The sequence below is a fragment of the Athene noctua genome, chromosome 2 (assembly GCF_965140245.1).
Source record: "Athene noctua chromosome 2, bAthNoc1.hap1.1, whole genome shotgun sequence".
NCBI lineage: Eukaryota > Metazoa > Chordata > Aves > Strigiformes > Strigidae > Athene > Athene noctua.
The window spans coordinates 65,586,556-65,611,535 of NC_134038.1; the positions used below are offsets into that span (position 1 = coordinate 65,586,556).

Sequence of the window (24,980 nt, forward strand, 5' to 3'; positions counted from 1 at the left end):
TCCAAATTCTGTTTCGTGTATTTTTTAAGCATTTGACTAGGAAATTCTAAAAACTCCTTTCACCAGAATATTGCGTGTCTCAATATGGCGTGTCTCGGTATAATATGTAAAGAATGTATGTGAAGTTCTTCCAGCAGTGCCTTTCCTTCTGGACAGCCTGTTAGTGTTTCAGCTGTTTAAGAAAGACATTATATTTCACAGTTGTCTGAAGGCATAGTGGCCTCATGGCATAGCACTCTGTTTATCTGTAATAATGCAGTAAAATGTCCTGTTGCATGTACCATGTGTGTGGCAATTGAGACATGGACTCTTCATGAAGTGCAAAAGGAAAGGCCCTTTATTATTACAATATTATGTACTTATGCAGTGGTTAAAGCTCTTCATAATTAGCAAATCAGCAATTAGACAACTATCTACCTTTTTTTCCTGTCAGCATAAGACCACGCTGTGCAGACCAACCAGCTTCTCGTTCACGTGCTGTTCACGCAGCAGTAACTTCTCCCAGTTCAGTGTTGCAGCTATCCATTGTTTTTCCCTGCCACCTTGTCACAACTCGGCAGTTTATTTTTCTGCCAAGACCTGTTTCTCATCAAAGCCTTGCTGCTTCTCAGGGGCTTCATTGGCTGACAGGCCAATGTCAGCTTGCCACTCTCCCACACGTGTAAAACCTTTTCCCCATTCTTTCAGAGAATACTGTGTAAATGCACAGCAAAGTTTGTTGGAGTTGATTTGCTGCTTAGGAGATGACTCTTTCCAGAGGCTGTCAAATCCAGTTTGACAGAAGTTGATTTACATCTGGTTACATCCAGGTGCAAATTCTTCCTTCATAATGGGAATGTGATTTCTGAATACTCAAAAGCATTCAGTCTGCTCTAGCTGTGATTGCTTTGCCAGCAAGTAAAAACTGGCAGTGGTTGGTACTTGGGTGAGCATGTGCTAAAAGCAGGTCTCGTGAGTAAAAAGATGCCACTTTTAAATGGTCACTTCTCAAACCGTTATGTCTTGATTAGAGTCAATGAGTGTGTGTTGTAAGTCTTGGAAGTGTTAAATAAGCAACATGAGTTATGGAGTCAGCTGACTTTTTCCTGAATTTGGTTTGCTACTCCTCCAGTGCCCGGAGTCTGGTACCTTACAGTAAATAGACTTTTAAAAATCTTTTTTGTAGCAAACACGGTATTTTATTTGTTTCCCTGCATCCTCTTCCACCATGAACTTCAAGAATTCACTCTTGAGTATCCTGACAACAGAGATTTTCACAGCCCAGATTCCTGGATAAGATTGAGTCAGAGGTTTTCAGATCCGTGCATCTTGTTGATGTTCCGTACAAATACGCTGTAACCGCTATGTTCATATTTTCAAAAGCAATATTGAAGTAGATGACATTTTTAGGTAGCAGAAAGAACTGTTGTGCTAAGGCACGACATCCTTGTCTGTAAATTGGAGAGACATGGATTTGATGGATGGACCACTTAGTGGGTAAGGAATTGGTTGGGTGGTCACAAAGAGTTGTGGTCAACAGCTCGATGTCCAAGTGGTCAGCAGTGACGAGTGGCGTTCCTCAGGGGTTGGAGTGGGGAGCAGTGCTGTTTAACATCTTTGTTGGTGACGTGGACAATGGGATTGAGTGCACCCTCAGCAAGTTTGTGAACATCACCAAGCTGTGTGGTCTGGTTCACATGCTAGAGGAAAGGGATGGCCATCCAGGGGGACACGGACAGGCTGGAGAGGTGGGTCGGTGCAAACCTCATGAAGTTCAACAAGGCCAAGGGAAGGCCCTGCACATGTGTCAAGGTTATCCTAAATCCAGGCTGAGTGATGAGTGGATGGAGAGAAGCCCCTGCAGAGAAGGACTTGGGGCTATTAGCAGATGGAAAACTGACTATGAGCCAGCTATGTGCACTCCCAGCCCAGAAAGCCAACTGCATCCTGGGCTGCATCAGAAGTGTGGCCAGAAGGTCCAGGGAGGGGATTGGGATTGTCCCCCTCTACTCCACTCTTGTGAGACCACACCTGTAGTGCTGTGTCCAGCTCTGGGACCCTCAGTGTAAGAAAGACACAGACCTGCTTGAGTGGGTCCAGAGGAGGCCACAGAGATGATCAGTGTGCTACAGCACCTTCCTTATGAGGACAGGCTGAGAGAGTTGGGGTTGTTCGGCCTGGAGAGAGAAAGCTCCTGGGAGACCTTATGGCAGCCTTCCAGTACTTAAAGGGGGCCCATGGGGAAGGTGGGGAGGGACTCTTTATCAGGGAGTGTAGTGACAGGACAAGGAGTAACAGTTTTAAACTGGAAGAGGGCAGATTTAGATCAGACAAAAGGAAGAAATTCTTTCCTGTGAGGGTGGTGAGACACTGGCACAGGTTGCCCAGAGAAGTTCTGGCTGCCCCCTCCCTGGCAGTGTTCAAGGCCAGGCTGGACGGGGCTTTGAGCAACCTGGTCTAGTGGAAAGTGTCCCTTCCCATGGCAGGGGGGTGGAACTAGATGGTCTTTAAGATCCCTTCCAACCCAAACCATTCTATGAAGTCTATGAAACGAAGAGTCACATTTCACAGTGGATAAGTGAATAGTGCTTAGGAATGTCTGGTCTTTCTGGTTTAATGCAGTAGTAGGCTTATCCTAGTCTCAGGCTTTTTGGCTTGTGTCTGCTCAAGTATTTATTTTGGTTTATTTCATTTTGGTTTATGTCCATTCCTTCAGTATAAGCAATGACACACTCCTAGTACTGGTTGTGCATTTTTGTTTCAGGAAAAATCCTTTGCTTACAAATCAAAAAGACATTTAAACTATTTTCCAGCAAAACTAGTAGTGAGTAGTTATAGGAATAAATTTCAGTCTAAGTTTTAATCTCTTTTGAGACTTGTGTTGGTAAAATGATGCTTTAAAGTACCATACCTTTTCTTCTATAGGAAGTAAATCCAAAAAAGCCACTTCCAGGTTCTGGAAAAGGTGACTGAGGGGAAAGCAGAGTGGTGAAGGCAAGGAAGACATTTTGGATAAGTTCTATAGCTCTACAGTGCAGTGTTTTGAAAGATACATTTCTCAATTTTTTTTATTTTCCTTAAATATTCTTTACAATTTTTGAAGGCTGCATTAAAAAACAACTTGATTTCTTTGTACAGAGCATGTGAAAGATACTTTGTGCTATACTTGTTTATGAAGGGTGGGATTTCACTGCCTGTACATAAGCATTGTATGCCTTGCAATATCCCTCTGGCCTTTAGCTGCTGCTCCACAAAGGCACTGGCCTCCCATATATCCCCTGTCACATTGTGAGCCTCGTGGGCTGTGCTAAGTCACCAGCAATGTCACTAGAAGCCTGTGTGCAGGCAACTGGGTCCTGGGTCCCAATGTGTCATTTTCTAGTATCTGAACATTGTTCATAAATTGTGGAAAAAAAACCCCACAGAACTTTATAATTTTCTCTTTTAAAAGACAAAGCTGGTCCAAGTTTCATTTCAAGTTGATTACTTTATTTCAATAATGAATATTTTTAAAAGCTGTGTTCCTATAAGAACAATACATATTCAAATTAAATCAACTATTACATTGCAGAGTATACATCTGAATGAAGCTACAATAGAAAAATACACATAGCAACCAGTGTAGGTAATAGAAGATGTAATATGTGTGTGTATGCTTAATAATTTTGGTTGTTTTGTTTTCTTTAGTCTCTATGTATTTTCTATCCTCTCATCTTTCATTGCTTCATATTAATGGACACTGATTTAAACTTGCAATAATAGATTTAGATGTGAAATGCAACTAACAAACATAGGTAACTTTTACTGGGCACTTATTAGGAATGCATTTTCAACCTGGGAAGCATTAACTGTAGTCTACAAATGCATAGGCTAAAACTAAAAAAATAAAATAATTAATCAGACACTTAAATGACATCTTGAAGAAATGGTAAGTTTAAGTAATAAACCAGTGCAATTCAGAAGAGCTTTTTATTTCCCTAAGTGTGGTTGGACATACCATTGCCACACATTCATTTTAGTAATTTGTGAACAATTAATATCTAAATCTAACTCAGCTACAATTTATTTCTATAAGGCAACTACAGTACAACAGTTAAATGTTCACAGCAGTTTACTATGAGTTTGCTTTGGTGCACTGCCCTTAACAGGCATCCAGATGTTACTCAGGCAAAAGATGAGCCAGTCAAATATAACACTGCTGCAATGCCAAGAGAAAGATTTGAAATTCTAATGCGAGATGTGCAGGACTATCTGAGATACCATTACTGAAGGGCTCTCTTTCAGAAATTAGACTTATTTGTTTATATATTTACTTACTTATTCTACTGCGAAGTTAATGCTTTTGCAGCAGAGCTTGTGTGAAGCACCAGTGATGTCCAGTGGTCACTTGTGCAATCTTAGATGTTTCTTCTCTGGGAATATCCCTTGTTTCTTAACATTAGTCTAACTCAAATTTGAAATCCTCTTTCTCTCCCTCATCTGCTCAATTCTAATGGTTTGGATGCGATGAGCAATACATGATATGAAAACAATTTCCTTATTACTATTGCTCCACATCATATTGATTCTACAACATCTGCCCCCTCCCACATTTCACATACCTTGAACTCCCAATGTTTGGTAAACCTTTCCATGACTGCCTAATCCTGTTATGAAAATAAATTATTCTGTGAGTGAGAGAAGGAAGATTAAAACAAAACAAAAAAAAACCAAATCAAAAAAAAGTATTTGGATAAACAGTCCTTACAACTTCTGCACATGGTAGATTTTTTTTTTTTTTTTACAGCAGTGTCTCAGAAATTCATGAACAGCAGTGCTCAGTATCCAAGACATTAGGTCTTTATTTGTAATTCTGATGTTCACTAAAACGAAACCAGGAGATTTGAGCTCAAATTAGGTTCTTGAGAGAAATAAAGTCCAGCATACAGTTAGGGCATCCTCAAGAAGAATGAGTAAGGTCAGAGATCATGTTACTTCACATAAAATAAGGAAAACATCTAGTAAAACTACTTTTTGTGTTCCTTTCATTCAACTGTTGGTCAGGGATTGCCAATAGAAGTTTGTATAATCTACTGCATGCAAAACCTAATTGGCATTAAGTAATGGATTGCATCTACCTAGGTAATTGTTGCAGTTGTTACTAATTTTAAGGCAGTTACATTATGAAGCAGAGTACGTGATCCTTGGATGGCATCTTAGAGCTTCAGCGCCTAGCAACTGGTGAACCAGACCGCGATCCAGGTCGGGACCCAGAGCCTCCCTGTGGAGGGAAGAAGAGAGGTAAGTTAATTAAAAGGTACTGTATATTTGGGTCTATGAATTGAAAAGCAGTCTGTAGTGCTACAGAATTTTAAATATTAGCTAATGAAACGGCTTGCAGTGGCCTCTAGCATATGGCTGAATGTTACTGGAATTTTCACTTCAAAGAGATGATGCTTTTCATATATTTTCACAGAGGATTAATTTACTCGCATTAAATCCCTCATGCGGGGCTAGGCAGTCTCTCCTCAATTATTTGTAGGTGCATGTTTTTATTCAGGCCTTCCTAATGAAAGCAGTTTACTTACTTGCACATCCTGGAAATTTTCATTTTTATGGCTACCCCTGATCTGTTTGTATACTTAAAAAAAAAAGAACAATACCAAAACCAAAAACTGCAAAGCTTGCATACAAATTGTGATAATCTCACAGCCAAAAGAACTGAAATGTAATAATTCTGTCATATCTATTAGGGTAAATTGTTAATGTGATTGTGTCAACATCAGTCTTGTATGGAAAGCTCAGATGCCAATACAGGAAAAAACTAAGAAAAGATAAAGGGCTGAAACCTGGCCTATTTTTACAGATTTAAAGATTAGGCTAACTGGGTATCTTTTCCCAAGGCTTTAGCAACTTTCTAGGCAAACCTTGAATGATTTACTAGGACTACAAGTGTGAGATAGTGTGGGAATTGTTACTGCAGTCCGCTGATGACTGAACTGTTTACTTAAAAAAATTAAGCATACATGTTTTCTTTCTATTTTTCTGATCTTTCAGTGCTCCCTCCTTAGTTTTACTGAACTGTTTCAAGGAAGATTTAGTGTAATCCACTAGTTAATTGGCTTCTTTCAAAGTAAATCTATAAAAAGAGTTATTAATGCCTCCTGCTATAAACAATGGGTCTAAATCAAATGGTCCTTAATAAAACTCTGATATGAGTTCCAAAAGTTACAATGGCTCGGAGAGAGGCTATCTAAAAAGTGGAACTGGTGTATGTATATCATCAGATATATATATAAATCCAAGCTAAATAGTTGTGATCGTTATGTAAAAAAGAGATTGTTAAGTTTTGAGAGAAATTATTATCAGATATTTTCAGATGTTCAAAAGAAATTTTACAAATAATGTCATTCTATAGCCATGGTATTCTTGACGTATCTGAACTACACTAAAAAGCTACAAGTGAAAATTAAACTTAAAAGGTAAAGGTCTGATTTTTACCTGGGCCTCTGAAGAGCTCATTCCTTTTCTTAAATTGCAACATAACAATTCTCACTATCTCCTTGAAGTTTTCAAGCTGTCATTTGCTGCTGTATATGTTTGAAAAACAGTTCTACAGTGAAAGATAACGTACCCTAAACCATGTAAGAGACAAGAAATGTATTTTTGCTACAAGTGAAGGTGCTGTTATAAGCAGTAAGAGTCTGAGATGATGAGCTCTGCTAATGGGATCTCAGACCTTCTGTCTTGAAGTTAAGATCACTACTGATTGCATTCTTCATGTGTGACTAGTATACTTGGTGATCTGTTATGAGTGAATCCTTCACTATCTTTGAGGAAAAGCAGTCTTAGTTAAAGTAGCTGCCAGTGGATATGATGTGCTCTTCATATGTCTTTTTGCTGACATGGAATGTGAAAAATCCTCACAACTGACTTGTTTTCCTGTTCTGTTTTCATTTATTATCTGTGTTGGTGGGGCTGTGCTCTGACTCAAAATGGTGAATTGAACCAGGTGTTTAACAAATGTTTATTTTTCATATGACAGTTTTCTAGTTTACCTTACCATGTGGTGTCGCAGCTTCTTATACTGATGTATTATATGAGCTCTGCCACCTGAGGTGGGAGCAAGGGACTCTTCAAGGTGTTACTACATCTCAGCCAAATACATGTGCAACACTGCCCTATACTACCATTCTGCATCTTACCAGTTTGCTTTAATTTTCGATATTCTGAATAATTTGGCAGCAGCAGCAAGCTGTGTCATCTCATTCATCTTGTTTTCCAGATCATTTGTGACTTCAGTAACAACAGATCCTGATGTGGGTCTTTGTGGGACTCTGTGGACTTACCTTCTTTCCTGATGGTAACTCTTATTTTTACCTTTGTTTTCTATCATGTAAGTAGTTACTAGGCCATGAGATAACATTCTGTTTTGTCCGTGCAAATCTAATTCCTTCAGAAGCTTTAAGGAAATGTGGTTGTTTCAAACATGGCAGGTTCTGAAGAGGTTTGGCTTCTCTTTTTCCCGGACTCAATTTTTTGTACTTAGAGTAAGTTCAATTGTACTTTACCAGTTTAAAGATTTTGGAAAGAGTGCCCTGGCCCTCATGATAGGATCCCTTATGTCCCTTGTGAGCAGATTTATGCTCATAGAATTTTCCGCTTCCTCCATATCCTGGCTTGTGTCCTTCACCACCCTGCAAAGAAAAATGTTCATATATATTGCAAATTATCACATTCACATTACTATATGCACGTTGTAATCTTTGTGATCACTGAAATGTAATACTCGAATGAAAAATGTAGAGGTGTTGAAATAAAATAATATTTTATGTAATAAACAAGGATGAAGAAAAATGTTAGGGAATTATCTGAATATACTCAAATCTGAGGGAAGCACCAATCTGTAAGAGATGAATTAATAATCAAAAAATGGGTACTCAGAAGGTTAACCTGTGTGATGAAACTTAAAATGTTTCAGTGTCACCAGTTCTAAGATGTCAAATATGTCAACTAATTTGTGTTCTTCTGATAGTGAAAGAAATGCTTAATGTCTTGAAGGCTTTAATATTTTGTCTTAAAATGCAAGTAATTTAACATGTCCATCTCATATTAAGTCAGACCTGTGGTAGAGAAGTAGAATTTAATCAGTTGTGAGTTAACTGTGGGAAGAACTTGTCTAGTGACTGTTTAGGCAGATCACTTCTTACTGAAAGGGGTTGCAAGGAGAGGTGGGACAATAAACTTGAATTAGTGACAGTGTTAGTTTTGCAGACTTTATAAGAGCAATTGGAACTGTGGAATAAGTCCCCATCTCATCCCAGCCCTCCATCCCATTTTTGTCCTTCCCAGGAAAAGAAAAACGCAGCAGATGAGTCTTCCAGGAGTCTTTAAGGAAAGAGAGCTTTGCCATGCAGTGGATTTTGGTCCCTTTGTGCTAAAGCAAAAAAACCTATCACTGCAAGGCTGTCAAGTTGCTGGATAAGAGCAAGCAACAAAAGTACCATCTTAAAGTGCTGTGGGAGAAGGGAGGAAAGTCAACAGGAGAAGCAAAATAGCAAAATAGAGACAAAACAAAATTATCACGTTGCTGCAGTAGCTTGAGGCAATGAAGCAAGATATGCTTTGGCCTGGTAAATAAAGTGACTGTTATTGAAAGCACATTCATCACCTACCCAGCTAAATCTGGTGAGGGATAATCCTCTTCCCTGTACATGCAAAAAATAGAGACAATGACATGATGATCACTATGGAACGTAGTGTTTGGGTGTACCATACACAGAAGAAGATGAAAATGCCATAAAAAGTATGAAATACTGGCCATATAATGAGGCAGGAATTGAAAATAACAATCTATACAGTCATTCCATGAAACACAAAAGGCAAAATTCTTTGTTATAATTACAAGATCTGACTTCACCAGCCATGGTTTGTCAGTATTATGTACTTTAGAAACCAGCTGAGCTTAGTTAATGTAAGGACAGTTCCGGGTGAGTGAGGCTTGTTTGAAAGCTTTAGCTATTATTGGTTTATTACAGAAAGCAATCACAACATAAATGCAATATAAAATTCCTGCAAGTGGCTTTAATTTGTCATGCAGCAAGTCAGGAAGTGCATGAGGAATAGAACCATAGCTTTTCTGTCTTAGTCCTTTGCTTTAAATACTCCAATGATAACTCCAGATTTTACTTAGTGCCATTAAAGAAAATTAATCAGGCTAGCAGTTGATTGGTGTAAATTAGCCCACAAAAGATCTCGGACATTGCTTGAGCCCCTAAAAACACTTACCTTTGCTTGCATTGGGGGAGGTGTACGGGGTGAGACCTAAAAACCAATACAAAAAAGTTGTAAAACCAAGGCAAAAATACATGTAGGGAATCATCAATCCTTTTGCGTATTATCTATGAGTTGGTAGGATTGAGTGCTATCTAAGTACTTGCACTGAGAAGCTCCTCTGCTGTCTTAGGCTCTGCCTAGAACACAGCAGATTTTTGTCTATTTTTAAACAGAAACCTTTCTTAATACAGCCACTGCCGAAGACACAAGGACAAAACCTGTCAATGGTGAAGCTGTATATTTGTAATGGTTGTTGCTGAAATTTGACTATGCTAATGGAGAGTTCACCCACTTTTTTTTTTAGCATTTCAGTATTGTTTGTGTTTCCAGGTAAAAATTATTTTTGTATTTGAATGGCATGATGAGCTCAAAGGCATAGGACAAGTCACGAGGCTCAAAATAATGGCTCATGATTGGGGAGTATTTGGTTACTGATGGATCAGAAAGAAAATATTTCATTTCAGTACATAACAAGAAGAGAGAAGACTTACAATGTTCTTGAAGAAGTGGACTACAGGGTTGTCGTCACCAGGCCGGCCATGCTGAGATCTCTGGGGGATGGACCCTACGTGGTGGCTAGCCCTGGCTGCATGTATATCCTGAAAAGCAGAATAGGCATATTGCCAAGTCAGCCAGGAAGGAAAGATAATCGCCGACTGTATGAAGAGAAGAATAATTTTCACCAGGAACAGAGAGAAGAGAAAAATGCCTTGGAAATCTACAGAGATTGCAACCTACAGTTGTCAGTGCTGTGAAGGAACAATTTTTTAATACAATGGCAAATATAGAGCATGTATATGGACATATGTTGTGCATATATAGATGGGTATACGTGTTTTAATATTACAGCCCAGTGTGGAATTGAACCTGTTATTGGAAAGTTCTGATAACAGAAGCCTTGTAATTTTCCTCTTTCGTAAGTAGGATCGTAGAATGTAATTTTAGAAATGAAACCTGAAATGGAGAAAACCTTAAAATGCTCTTGGGCCATTCTTCATGTGACAGCAGGAATGGATCATGTATCATTTCTCAGTTCCCAAAGACTACCTAACACCGATGATCTGCAAGAGCAATGTTATTTTTAGAATGAGGGAATCAAATGAGACTGACTATACTTTCTATTTGCAGTAGGACTTCCTGAGTAATATAGAAAGAAGTCCAGTAAGCAAAGGTAAAATAAATTACAAAATTAACACATTGTGAAGAGTGAATAACTTGACTGGTACTTAGAGTGTGATGAATCTGTTGTGGTGAAAATAGTGTCAAAAATGCAGTGTAGTTACTGCTATCTGGATGCAGTATGACAAAGTTTAAAAAAGAACTGTTATGTAAGACTGACCCAATTACAGACATCTGCCTATGACTGCAAATGTAGAGGCACAAGGCTTCATGTTCATTGCAACAGATCTGAAGTATGTGCAATGGGGAACAGAGAAGGTAGGAGAGAATGAATGTAACAACGGTGCTGCAAGTGCTCTTAGTGTAATGAATCCCTCGAGAATACAGTGACATTATAAGCATCATGTGGACTAAAAATTTTCATTGGCCCCTAAAGATGAAATGGAAATCCATAGCGAGACAGTAGCTTGCATGCATAAGTGCTTCCCTATTACTACATACTGAGTGAACATTTGACTGTAGAACGGTATGAATAGTTATTTACAATATACTTTGCTTTTATCACATACAGAAAACATTGATCAGCTTGCAGAGAAAAAGTTTAGTCTGATTGTTGGAGATAGTCTGATTGGTGGGACTCCTGACTCATGAGCGGTTTGGTGATTTTTGAGAAATAAGTTAATATCTGTAGAACGGATTTTCAAAGGTTTGAAGAGTCTTTTTGCACTTTGAGTGAAATGTCATCAGTAGCTTTCAGAATGACTCCGACTGCCTCAAGGTATTACTACTGAAAATGGCTGCACAGAGATTTCCATGTTCTAAGACTCCTGAATAAAGGTCACATGAAACCATCTAGTGTGCTCAAAGCTGCTTCACAGAAGTTTTATTTTGAAGAGATTGGTGTCAGGTCTTGTGATCTTATGTGAATTAAATTGATTTATATTATGTTGGATCGTGCAAAATGAGATGAAGTATCCACCTTCATGAGTAGCCTTTTAAGTTATGTAATTCTGAAGAGAAATGAAATTCAGACATTTTGTTTAGAAGATTAATTTCCTCAGGATAAAAAATGAACCAATGCAGAGAAGTTCAGCTGGTATTTATCAGCATCATTTTTTGCATGCCAATGATTTGTAGAGATTTACTGTTTAAAAAACAGGATTTCCTGAATTTTACTGTATCTGCGTGATTTCTGTCGTGTCAGGCAGCCAGTCCAGCTTATACTTCTGCAACAGGTTCTACTCTGTCACTAGTTCCAGTGCTGCCAAAATACCCTCTGCTGCCATGATTAGGAAGAGGGAGCCAGTAAGGTATCAACATGTGTTTGGAACAAGTTCCTTCAGCCAGGTGTTTGACTTTTTACGCTGTGTTGAAATGAAGCACTGCTTCGCCTCTGGAACCAGATGAATGCCTTGTCTTTGGGATAGGTACCATGATAAATACTGTGGTGTTGCAGATCTGAACGCCCATCTTTAGCAGCAGGAAGGGGTTGCTATCTAGCTGCAAAACTATTGCAGTACGTGAAGAAAACTTCAAAATCAGATTTGATTGCATGCAGCCTGCAACTCTGCAGCAGGTGATGGCTTGCTACCAGGCAATTATCCCAGAAAAGCTGGAGTGATCGTTTTCTACAGTTTAGATGAGGTTGAGTTCCTGAACTGAGCGTTCTGATCAATTACTAGATGCTAATAATTTGGCTTACTGAAAAGGTTATCATGTAACACACACAAATTTTCTTCTGCCTGTGGTGCCAAATGCCAGCACGGTCTTTGAATGGGTCCCCTTTTAAAGCTTAGCAGGTAGTAGCAAGTCTGAAGCCATTTTTAATGATGATTCTGTATGAATTTAATACCATGGTTTTCCCAGTGTTACAAATGAAGTGCTTTCCTTCCATATTATCATCAGCAAGCTTCATCTGTGGTCAGAATATTCCATATTATTCTCAATTTGTGGCAGTTAATTACATGTTCCCTTTAATTTATTGTTAGAATTACTCTTTCACCTGTAGCTTGTTCTTTCAATTTTTGGACTCCTACGGGTGAGCACAAAATCCAGTGGTTTTCTTCCTGACATTGCTCACATTCATGCTTTATGAAAATAATTTCCCTCAGAAGAGTAACAACTGATATCTATGGTGTTAAAAGTTAAATTTTAATGGATTCAGGCAATTCTTTGCTGAATGAAAGAGAGAACAACTCTGGTTTATTCTGCTAGGATGGGCTACTGAGGTGGTATTTTATAATTGGACCTTTTTGAATGACCTCATCTAGTCACTGCACGTTTCACTAATACATTCAGAAGACCACCATTTATCTTTAAATATGCTTCAAGTGCTTGGGAAAAAAACAAACCAAATCAAAACATTAACCTTAAAATCTAATAGGAATACAGCAGAGCAACCATGTTTTAGGAACAGGTGACATTTACTTGTTTCTTTAGTGACGAGTCTCTAGCACCCGGCAAGCTGTAGCGAGCTCTCCCCACACCTCTTGCAACATCATCATGAATTTCAGTCTTAGGAGCATTGCCAGTAAAAAGCAAGCTTGGCTTCCACATCTATATATTATGAAATGTTCACGCAAAGTGTAATCTTGAATTCAGAGCCCTTGGGTACTGCTTGTGAATTTGAAAACAGAAATGCCTCTGTTTGTGCCCTTAAAAAAAAAAAAAAAAATTAAAAAATTCTGAATCGTTTGTAGTTGTGAGCAGTCTTTCCTTCAAAAAAAATAGGACAGAAGAGAACACTCAGTTTACTTTTTGTTTGACCTTAATAAAGGATCCCTACAAAGTCAACTCTGGTGTACATTCAAAAAAGCCAAAAAGGAAAAATCCCTTAATCTGAATAATCTTAATTGTTAGAAAATGTTTGCTAGTACTGGAAGTTTAAGCAGTATCTGGGAGATCTGATGACACAGAGGCTGTTTGCAACTTCACTGTGAAATTAATAGCTTTCAGGATTAATAATGTAAGTAAGAACACTCTTTAAAATGTGTGTAAAATACCCACAGTTATTCTATAATGGGGAGGGATTCAATATTGGAATCCTTTGCAGTGCTTTCTGGTGATAGACATGAAAGTTGCATTATTTCACTGTGCCACCTACCTTACATATTTTGGCCACTAAAACAAGAGAAGAGAGTAAGTTTCAATGTAGATCGAAGAAAACATAGAGGTCTTAACAGCAGTTACACATTGGCATTGCATTCCCTGTCTTACCTATGTACTTTCACATCAAACTAATTACATTTACCAGCACAACCTGTATTAATATTTTGAAAGAGCTGTTGGGGAAAAAAAAATAAGGGCCATTTCTCTAACAATAGTAATAAGAATCCATACATAATTCAGTATGTGCTGCATTTGGGGTTTTGTGCAACACTATTACATTTCCAATTGATGTGAAGATAGCTGAGTATATGCTCTTCATTGTTCCAAGACAGCAGGATTAACCAAGTCTCTTCATACTTTCTGTGGCACTTAATAATGGTTAAGGGGTGTTACTGCCTGTACTGTAACTCTACAGGAGATTAGAGAAGAAGGGTCTTATGGTTTTTGATAAATGAGCAGGCCCTTCTGGTTAGCACATTTGGACACCGTGTTTGATAATCCAGGTTTGTGATCATACATGCATTCGACTTGCAATGTGGTAGGATTTGGGGGATTAAACTCATTATCATATAAGCACAATTGCAGTTATGTATCTTACATGTCCTACTTTGTTTTCAGATTTGATGCGTAAGTATAAAAAAACGCAGTTAAGGAGCAGCAGACATTTTTTTAGTGTATTAGGTCGCATATGCACGTAAGTATAAACTTAAAGCTCTAATTCCCAGTCAGTAGGTGATATGCATTAGTGGCAACAGTACTAAGATGTTTTGGAGTACTGAATTTATAGCTTTTTGCAGTTCCTTTCAGTATCACGATTATGTATTTTTGTTGCCTACTTTGTGATGTTCTTTAGATTTTAATTTCACATCGTATGTAATTTCTATTACGGCAAAATCCAAACACATATGAAATATGGGAATAGCTGATTTAAAATGCAATCAAACCAAGTAAGTATTTTTTGACATTAGTAAGAATGAAAAGCAATGGACATTTTAATGGGTTCGCTGAGTTTCATGGTTCCCATTGGGTTGTCTTCACAAGATACCTAATGAGTTGCTGTGCATGAATTTAAAAGAAATACAAAATCTACAAATTTCAGATTCATATAGATATTAAAAGTAGATTTAGATTGTCTTAGGAAACCAAACTGTTCCACAACCTGCAGGATGTAATGCTTAACCTCCACTAAGAAATCTGCAGCTATACCGGTAGACTAAAATCAGCCTTTAAGGGTTAGGTGATGAATGCTCTTCATGCTGGTTTGTGGGAAGAGCAAACTGGAAAAGCACCAGGCAGTTTGTAAGCCACTCAGCTTATTTTGTGTTGTCCTTGAAATGGGCTCCGAATCCAAACTCCAAGGAAATTCCTACCCAGGTTTGAATTTCTGTAGTTAGTACCATTTCAAAACAGTATTCCAAACAGGAATTGAGGCGTATCCTTTCAGTGAATATATATACACTAATTTTTAAAAATTTATTACATACAGTTTGATGAGAGCAATCATGGGAAATGTGACAGGCGCTTGCATACAGAAATTGCTTCACTCCGGGATTCGGAGGTGCTTTGTATGTGGGGCTTTGTGTTCATGGGTGTAGCTGACACTGCGTCAGAACCTTCCAGTGCTGCTATCCAGTGTCTCCTCAGGCACTGACAGAATATACAGCACACCTGAAATGTGAGGAGCTATTTCTTCATGCTTATGACAGTAGTACTACACCTACTGTAAACATGGACTGCTAAGCCAGAGCTGGGTTACACTACTGTCGCTGCTTCTGTTTTCCATTCACATACAACCCGAGCACGGATTTGCTCTTTGTGAGGGTGTTTGTTCTAGGCTGCTTACAATTTACTGATCTGTTAGAAAAAGCGCTGGGAATGCTGACATCTTCTCCACATGCTGGTCTGATGGTCACATTATCATTAATTAGCTTATTCAGCAGGCTTTTCTAATCACTTTAGAAAGGATGAAGCACACATCCTTGTAATTGTTAATTTTTAGTAATGAGGAGATTAAGACAGACATGAAATTACTTGCTCAAAGTTACGGAGGAGTGGTAGGAAGAGAGATGTAGAGTCAAGGAGATTCTGCCTTCCAGTGCTGTGCTGAGATTGTTAATACAATCTTTGTCTAGAAATAGGTGATGAACAAAAAAAGGGAAGAATTCTTAGCAGAAAGATGGGAATAAAAAACACAGGAGGAAAGACAAGAGATGACTAACAAGAAACCTGAGACGAAAGTTGACATGAAGAAGGAAACAGTGGAGAACACTGACCATCAAGAGAGATAAATGCTAATAATCCAGAACCACATTTCTCCACAACCCTCTTACTCCTTAGTGACTTGACAATTAGGGTTCACAAATTAGAAGGTGAGAAGAAAGAACTATCCGAGAAAAAAGAATAATCAGGATAGTTGTTCAGGATAGTACTGTTTCATAATGGGTCCTGAGTGAAAGACTGGTGCCATCACACCTTCTGGGTTTTTCTCCATGTCCAATCTATTCTTGATAAATGGTTCCAGGGACAAAACCTGGTGCTTTTATTTACCTTTGCTTTTCTGAAGCATTTTTCTGCCTAACATTAATAATTTTATTCAAATATTCTTTATGATGAAAGTTCCTTATCTGCTTGGACACAGTCTCTGATGCATACTCAGTACTGTCCTCTGTGCTGTTTTATCAAGTTGGTATCAAGGACATGGATTAAACCTTGTTGAAATGACCCACTATAGAAACCCAGTACAAGGCTTTGGGTTTTTGTTTGGTTTGGTTTGGGTTTTTTTTTTTGAGAATGATCATCCCAGCAAAAAAGAAATTTTGACTAGTAGGTATTCTCAGGTATTTTCCAGGGTAGCTTCTGCTACCAATAAGCTTCACATGGCCAATATATAGAAGGCATCATAGATTATAATAGTATTCACAATGATAAATTTCTACTGCTAGACTACATATTTGGTGGAGATGCATCTGTTGGTGAGGCTACAGCAAAAAAACGTAACATCGTGGGTATGCCTATTAGGAAGAAAGCAGAAATTTGTAAAAATTTTAAAAAGGCCTGCTGCTTACTGTTTTCATATAGTCAAGAAGCTCATACAATAAACAAGATGATGATTATTTAGAAAACAAAAATAATCTACCAGGTGTACATTATCCCTTTACAGCTGCTGAGCAGCATAAGATGAGAAAAAAGTTACTAAAACCTTATTTTCTTGAAATACACATTTCACCTCAGATTGCACACACTCACCCACCTACAAGCTATTTTATCAGTTCTCATCTTTGAAGGGTCTGTCCAAATTTTATTTCTTTTCTGCATTTAATAGGTAAGACAATGACAAGCTAAACTTTTGTAGAGGTTGTTAAAAGTACTGTTACCTATATCAGCATAATTTATGGAGAGTTTACTATTATGAAATAATTAGACATGGCATGCAATAGTATTTGTTTCCAAGAAATAAACTATCACTCCAAGGTAAGATGTCAAATAATGTAGTCAGTATAAAATGTGAGGGAGGTGGACCCCCCAAAACCTAAAGCTTGTAGAGTTTCTAAGAGAAGTTAATTGCAGGATACATCAGAAATGAAGAGTAGATGCATCATAAGAAAAAGCTGAAACTGAGCTAAGGCTCATCTTGGGTCTGCAGCAGTAGTTAAGTATATTTTACAAACATTTTTCATATTACTTTTTAAGAAATTTGGTAAAAGCACCCGAAAAGGGCAGTAGAGGATTTTTTGTGTAGCTCAGAAATGAAACCAAGTAACTTTAGAATGAAATGAATAACTGAACATGTCTAACTGGAGACCATTTCAGGAAGGAGGGGAGATATTTTACATCAGCACACAAAATGAAAGCCAATTGTTGCTAATGGGTATGCGCTGATGGAAGGTACAAAACAAGCTCAGGAAAAAAAGCTATTAACTTTTGCCTCAATTTTTCTGTTGGGTGGTGTTTACCATTGCACAATCTCAAAACAGCTGAAGAAAAAAAGTCATTAATTTTGGCATTCCAGGATGGAAAGTGCTAAGGATAATGCACTTCTTAATTTCCAAGGAATATAGGTGGCTGGAAAAAAACCCAAACATAACAGTTTTTAATATAAAGAAATTTCTTATTTCTAAATTTGGTTCATCTGCAGATGAGTAAACACAGTGAGAAAAATGTAACGTTTGGTAGAGAAAACCCTCGTGCTAAATTTTGAATACATCCATTTGACCATCTCCATGTGAGTTTTGGGGTTCCTGCCTCCCCCTCCCACCCATTTAAACAAACACTCCCTCTGGGTATAACACAGTAAAACCAAATCCAGACCTTATTCTCAACTGGGCTGTGGTACTGTGCAGTTTTAACACAGAGGAATTACTGTAGAACAGTAATTCCCACCACAAGCCCCCAGAGCTGCCATCGCTGCCTCTCCAGCAGCTGCAGCTCTCCCCTTCTGTTACCCTGAGGCCCAGGCAAAGTGTATCAGCAAGGCTGTAACTTCACCAAGTACCTGAAAGAATCCTTGGAGCTTTTCTTCAGAGCATGCTATTAGCTCCCTCTTAAACAGATTATTATTACATACTGTTGGACAGAAGAATCTAGAAATACTCCAGCAAAGACTGAACTGGAAGACGCTATTAGAAGTTTAATGAAAATCTTTTGCTGTAGGCTGATTAGAAACAGTGATCTTTAAAATGCTTTAGTTGATTAATTAGTATTTTAGTCTGAACACACTACTAAGTACATTTCTGAATTTAAAAGGTAAAAAGCCACCATATAAAAGACAGAAAAAGGGGTGAAGTGCAAAGGCTTCTTCTGTCCACTCAATCATGATTTTCTTTTCAACTTCTAATACAGATCAGCGAGCCCCAACTACTCTGCCCCATTTCTGAATAAACCTTGCCCTGCAGCTGCATCACTAATACTTTACCAAAAGTTAGTCCTTGCTCTTCTAAGCATCACTTACAGAGCATTTAACCTAGTCTGACTTCCAAATTCCTCTTACAGTTTGTAATAATTACTTTAAGCTGTAATTTCCTAAAAATGCAAGGGATAATTAGTTCCAGTGCTCTGTGTTAATTATTAAGCATGTATAACATGTATATGGTCATACGTGTGTGAAATGAATGTGGCAAAATCAATCCTATGTAATGGTGGTTCCTAAAGCCATTCACTTATGTGCTGTGTGGTACTCACCTGTTGATACTTGCTTGTTTTGTACAGATTACTATTTTTTAAAACAGACAAATCTAACATGCTCAGAGGCCCACCATACAAGCGAAATGAGCTTTAATCACACCGGCAGTTCTGATACACAAATTCATTTTTAGGTCATTCATCATTCATTACTACCTGCTATGAGAAAGAGAGGCTAGATGCAGTTCCCATTATCATAAAGTGAGAACACCAGATTTAGCAGCTTCAGTTCTTTAGAAGTGGTCATTTCCTTAGAGCAGGCAAGCTTTATTAATTTCTGTCCAATACACTGTTTTAACTGAATTTTGTGAAAAGACATACAGCCTCTTTTAATTATCGGACACCCCATTATGTACTATGAAGTAGTTTGTTGCAACTTCTGTTAATGGATTAAAGTATTTAAAACAAATTAAATCATTAGTACACTGGTTTTGTGATGTAAAGAGTTTAATGAATACATAAAGCACATATAAAGCAAAAGATTAAAACAAAATAATTGTTACAACCACCATAAACTATATATATAAAAAAATCTGGTTTACAAGCATATTGCTTGCACAGTCAGTTTTACAAAACAGTCTATCACAAGCAATACCACTCCCTGAAATCTAAGACTTAGAAATAAAAATCACAGTATTTACTTAAATCACATCATATACTAGTCAGACTAGCATTGATTTAGCTACTTTTCAGTCTTCATGGTGCTGTAGTACACATTAAAGCTTGCACAAGAAATGTGAATAGAGTTCAAGTGCAAAAAGACAAAAGATGCCCGGATATATGAATATACCCATGTCATTATTTAAAACTGTGGTGCCTAAACTTTTTGCCTGTGCACGTTTATCGCAACTCTTTTTGTAGATCCCCATTACAGCAGCTGCTTAAGTCTGGGGTGGGTTTGGAACCACTGTTTCAGAGATGCTGATCCTAAACCCCAGCTCTGCTCAACTTGAGAACTTCAGCCCAGTCCTCCTCATTCCTTGTATCTGTCTGTAGGAAGGGGAAGCCTCATGTACACCTTCCATATTCCTTGCACCCAAACACATATATCTTGGGAAAGAAATACGAGGAGCAAGGCTTCATACAGGCAACAGGAGAACGTTACAAGATTGCATACAAAACCGAAGCAAAATATAAAACAAAAATCGATTTAATCTTTCACTAAGTCTGGCCTCAGCCTGTTATTTACTGCCACTCACAATATTTTGGTGTTCCATGTGTGTCACAAATGTATTTTAAAGTTTAGTACGTTAATGCATAATGTTAAACCAGGACACAAAAGTTCTTGTTTCACAATCCAAACTTTAGTAGGAGCAAAAAAAAAATCATAAAAGAATTACAAAACCATCAACAACTGCTTACAACAAGTGAGTAAAAGAAAGAAAATAGTGCTCAGTACATACTGATGTTGAATACAGGCTAATATCTAGGAGGCACAAGAAAGATTTGATCATTTTAACAAACTTCCTTATACGTTTTACAAATGTTTAGATAAATATTCTATAAAGATTAGAAAGGAAATAACTTATAGTTACACTACTGTCTTGCATGCTTTTTAAAATGTCTGCACCGCAGCTTCTTTCTGTCACCCTTTAAAATTCTTCTTTAATACAGTTAAATTTAGGCTGTGCACAACAATAGCTTTGTTTGAAATATTCTACCTTAAAAATTGTTCTTAAAAGTACAAAATTCAAGCTGTTTTTTCTTGAGTTTGTTATCCACAATCTCGATGGAGTGGAGAGGGGTTGGGGGAACAACAGCAAATGCACTTGCTGCCCCTTAGAAGAGAAGGGATATTTCTGTATATTCCAGTATTTCTATTTTTATTTACTCTCATGAGACTCCCGTGCACTTCTATTTTAACTTCAGAATTCCAGGGTAAGGGAGAACCTGCTCCAGAGAAAAGGAGGCCACAGAACAGTCCCCGCTTTGTTCCTACCCCACCTTTCCGTACACAATACTGAATATTATTCGTTAATGTACTTTTCAACCCTGGATGCAAGATGAAAATGCCTCCACAAAGAATTTATAATGTGTTTTGCTTGAATGTCAGCCCTAAATCTGTACAAAGAGCAAGTGTTGTCTTTGCATTCCAGGGCTTGCTGGTGTGGGTAGTTGAGATACACACTCCCACTGGGGCACGGGCTGGCTGAAAAAGGAAGATTGCAAGACAGGCAGCTGCAAAATTGCTTTGAAATGCTTCAAAAATTAATCAGAAATAAGTGCAAGCAAATAAGCAGTGCAGCTCTATGAACTTTTCACTTTCAAGACTTTGAGATTCATCCTTTAAGGTGCTTTTCATGGTATCTTATTTACCAAAGACCTGCTTCCTTAGTGGAGTCTAGAAAAGTGTCAAGGGTCTTTATTTCAGCTCATCCATGAACACCATCATCTATCGGTACTCTGACACTCTACAGAATTCAGCAAGTGGCAACTATTTAGGTTTGAAGCACAAATGAGACTCAGCCATCTAGGTTTCCTCCTGTATACACGTGTATAAATAAATGACACCACAAGCCCTCCTTGATACAAGAAACCAAAAGGCATTGATTTGAAGGCTAAATAAATAGTAACCAAAACAACTGTCTGAGCCACTTGCTCAATATTTTCTGCACTGAAATCCTCCTATGATAGAGCTTCCTAGAACATATTTTCATGCATCAATATTATTGTGTGTAATAGTGCTAGAGATGTTTTGTCACCAATGTGACTGACTTTTGCCAAGATAATAAAACTTCTCTGTGCTTACAGCTGAGATCCGCAAGTCAGGAGTCTGTAACATTAGATAAAGTTGTTGTTAAAAAACCACTTCTGCTAGGTAAAAAAATGTTAGAATTGTCCATAAGTCTGTACTGTTTTGCAGACATTTAAGTGCTTCAAAATAGCAGTTTACTGAACAGCAACAGCAGTAAGACAGATGATATTCTGTCCTCTCACACAGAATTTTGTGGAGATCTGTAGAGAATCACAGCGTGTTCACACCAAAGGATAAAATACAGAATCTGTACAACTTGCAGCCATTTTTTAGTCATCACTACTAAAAAGTGAGTTGGTTGGTTTGTTTTATTGCTAAGCAAGAACGTACGTACCTCTGTATATTCTGTATGCAAAATTTAAGTTTTTGGTATTGTTTCCTTGGTGTACAAAGAACATTTCATATACTATCTCTTACTAAGTAACACAGTATATGACTAAAACAGCAAGAGTTGAGCTAGCCAACCAGGTTCCAGAAAATAGCAGTATTGGGAACAGTCTCTGATATTTGCAGTAACAGTAAGGAAAGTGGTTTTCTTCATTCTCGCAGCAACTGCTTGTTGCACGTATGAGCATTATATACCTAGAGAAACAACTTGTGTCATTAGCATTACAGGCCCCAGTTTGTAAATGCGAGAAACAAAAAGACCAAAACACACGGCTTACACAGAACTGGGTACCATCTGCGAGAAGCTTCTGGTTTTAGGTTTCTAGAGTATTTTTCATCCAGTGGTCTGTACATTACAACAACTCTTCAGGGAAGGGCTGCTATACGTTGTGCTTCCAAGAGTAGAGCTGAGAAGTACACTGGCAGCCTGCAGCTGTCCTATGATCACAAATCAATTCTAAACCACAGGGAAGTACACACTGTGTCCCAGTGCAGCACTATGAGACAGCCAGCTTGGGAAAGCTGCGCATGATAACCCATCCCAGCAAGCATCACAGGTTAGAGCTACTGAACAGACAGCAAACGTCAAAGGTTACTGAAAAATTTAGGCCCAGCCAGCAGCTATGAGCATTGCTTTTTTCAACACACAGTGTGAGCAGCTACATCAAACAATATATTCAGCCAGAACAAAGGTTTTGCAGCCCCACAGTAGTTCCATTCAAGTGCTCATGTGTGTGAACACACAAACACGAGGCTTCATTTATCATTTCCATGGCAAAGGGTACAGTGAAAATACCTTAAACTTTGCCACTTGAACAACAGTGAACCAACATGCTATCTGCATAACTTATCAGAGGAGGCAGGTTAATCCTGGAAAAAAGAATTCAAGTAACATCCTTCCATCAATACATTGTTTTTCAATTCATAATGAAGAAATGGTTTGTTGCACAATTTCTAATATGAAATGCTTGGAATATAAATCTTCACTTCTGACCAGAAGAAAGCAACTGAACTGTTTGTACACCTGGGATTCAGGATAATATATCTGTCAAGCCATCTCCTCAGCAATGCTATCAACTGACCTTAAAACATGATCTTGTGCAAGCAGGCTGAGAATCTGGCTATAGTTCTTTTTCTAACATCTATTTCCAAGGCTGTCCCTCAGTTAGTGCCAAACTATCTAGAGATTGTCTTGCATTTAGTGCTCTCACCTAGCTCCGTTTTGCAAATATTTAAGAAAAACATACAAAAGCAGACTGAAGTTTCTCTACATGGCACAGCATACAAATGCATACAATGCACCGCATGAAATGTTCATAAAAATTCCTCTCAGTAATGTTTCTAGAGCCACCTGGATTTCTAATACTCCTTGCTACTGCCCAGAACAGCTCCTCTTGTTTCTCAGATTTACGCTTTTTTTTGTTGTTTTCAGTTTAAAGCCAAGCATTAAATTGCACATCTGCAAGTAACATCTTGCTGGCTAAGTCAACTCTTGCATTATAGCAGTTACACCTTCCTTTTAGTCCCACCCTTCCTGTTTAATTGTACTTTTTTTTCCTGTAGCTGTGCAGTTCTCTATTCCTCAGAGCTCACCTTGCCCGAGCCCCGTCGGGGAACGTGTCTTTCACCTCCAAAGAATCTGCCCAGAGAGTCAAGTAGACCCGAGTCTCTGTGCCTTGGAGATCCATGTCTAGCATGGTCTGTAGTGCTCGCAGATGCCATTTTTGATCCGTGCCGGAAAGAGGAGCGTTTTTGTGAAGCCATCAAATCCGAATTCTCTGAAGCTGCTGCACTGTCCTCTTGGATGGTCTGTAGCTCGTCTGACTCTGAGGGCCGATCTTTGAAGGTGTTGTCTTCTCGTCCTGGGGCATCTCGGGAAAAGAGGCGGATCAAGTGGGGGCGACCAGTCGTGTCAGCTGGGTTGGCCTCAGGCCAGGCATTCTTCGGGTCTGCTGTGCCTTTGGAGTCTGTCACCGCTGGGCTCTTCGTGGAGGTCCCATTGTTCTGGTTCACATCTGCCTCTCCTGCAAACAACAAGGATGAGATATGAATACAGGCCTGTGAAAAACAGCCCTGGAACAATGCTGCTTTCTTTCCCTTCCCTTGAGATGCTCATTGCATACAAAACCCGTAATATGTGCAGTTGTAATGAAACTATGTTCTCTATCAGCCTTTAAGAACATTAAGCTATCTTGGAACCAAAACTGGAACGATGTTCTCACACCAAATCTGCAGTAGTTCTAGGTGCTTTTGTAAATTAAACATATTTGTAAATAGATCAATAGGTTGTTCAAAGCCCAAATGAAACTAATTTTATTTACATGGAAGGTTTGCTGATGAGGCAGCTTTCAGTGAACAATCAGAATTCCCTTATTTTCCCTTGAAGGCCACAATTCTAAAATGTGACATTTATCTCCAAAACGGGGAATAAAAAATAATTAAAGCAATGTTGCAGGACTGTGCCTTTGCAAGTGCACATTCCCTCTCCACAGTATCAGAACTTTTGGACCTGACGGTTTTGTCCTCATTTGGAATCCCTCACTGTAACTTCAATACTGATCAAACTAGTGTAATGAGGGGAGGTTGTTTCACTATTTTAATTGTCCTCACTTCAAAAAGCCAGATAACACTAAAGCTGCAATTGCTGCTTGACCCCCCATGACAGTTATTCTCCACATATGATCCCGACACTCTGCGTACAATGTTCTAGCACTGACGTTGAAGCAAAACTGTCTGATTTGCATTTAGTGCTTGTGAGAAAGGACAAAAACAACTATTGGAAACTCATGAGCTTTTAGCCAAGGAAGGTGGTGAGAAAGACCTCTGTGGTGTAAGGGAAACATCTGCTGCCTTCTCTAGTTATGTTCTGATGTACACAGTAAAATATCTGAAAAGAATCAGCTGCAGCACACTTAACCCTTAACCTGCAGTAGATCCTTCTATCAGTGGTAAAGATTGATGGAGGTTTTTATAGTCTATACCATTATTCCCACTGTTCTAAAGGAAACTGTACCCACTGAAGAATGTGTCTTATTTTCAAGGAACACCAAAAGAATATTAGTAGGTCACTGCTTGAGAAGCAACCTTCAGAGCAGACATACTTGTGTCAGAAACATTTTTTAGAGTTAATGAGGCTCAA

General features: G+C 38.4%; 1 protein-coding gene across 2 annotated transcripts in view; it reads right to left on the reverse strand.

Annotated features, from left to right (window-relative positions):
- Positions 1-4,802: 4,802 nt before the first annotated feature.
- Positions 4,803-24,980, reverse strand: part of MBP (myelin basic protein) — a 114,356-nt gene continuing 94,178 nt past the window's right edge. Inside the window, exons 4-9 of one of the 2 annotated variants that reach the window (XM_074899326.1) lie at positions 23,435-23,865; positions 9,786-9,893; positions 9,247-9,282; positions 8,634-8,666; positions 7,530-7,655; positions 4,803-5,239 (exon numbers count right to left, since the gene is read on the reverse strand). In XM_074899326.1, coding sequence (XP_074755427.1) covers positions 5,183-5,239; positions 7,530-7,655; positions 8,634-8,666; positions 9,247-9,282; positions 9,786-9,893; positions 23,435-23,865 — 791 coding nt within the window. In that variant the 3' untranslated portion in view covers positions 4,803-5,182. The remainder of the gene's footprint in view (positions 5,240-7,529; positions 7,656-8,633; positions 8,667-9,246; positions 9,283-9,785; positions 9,894-23,434; positions 23,866-24,980) is intronic. The other variant, XM_074899327.1, reaches the window with a different exon arrangement.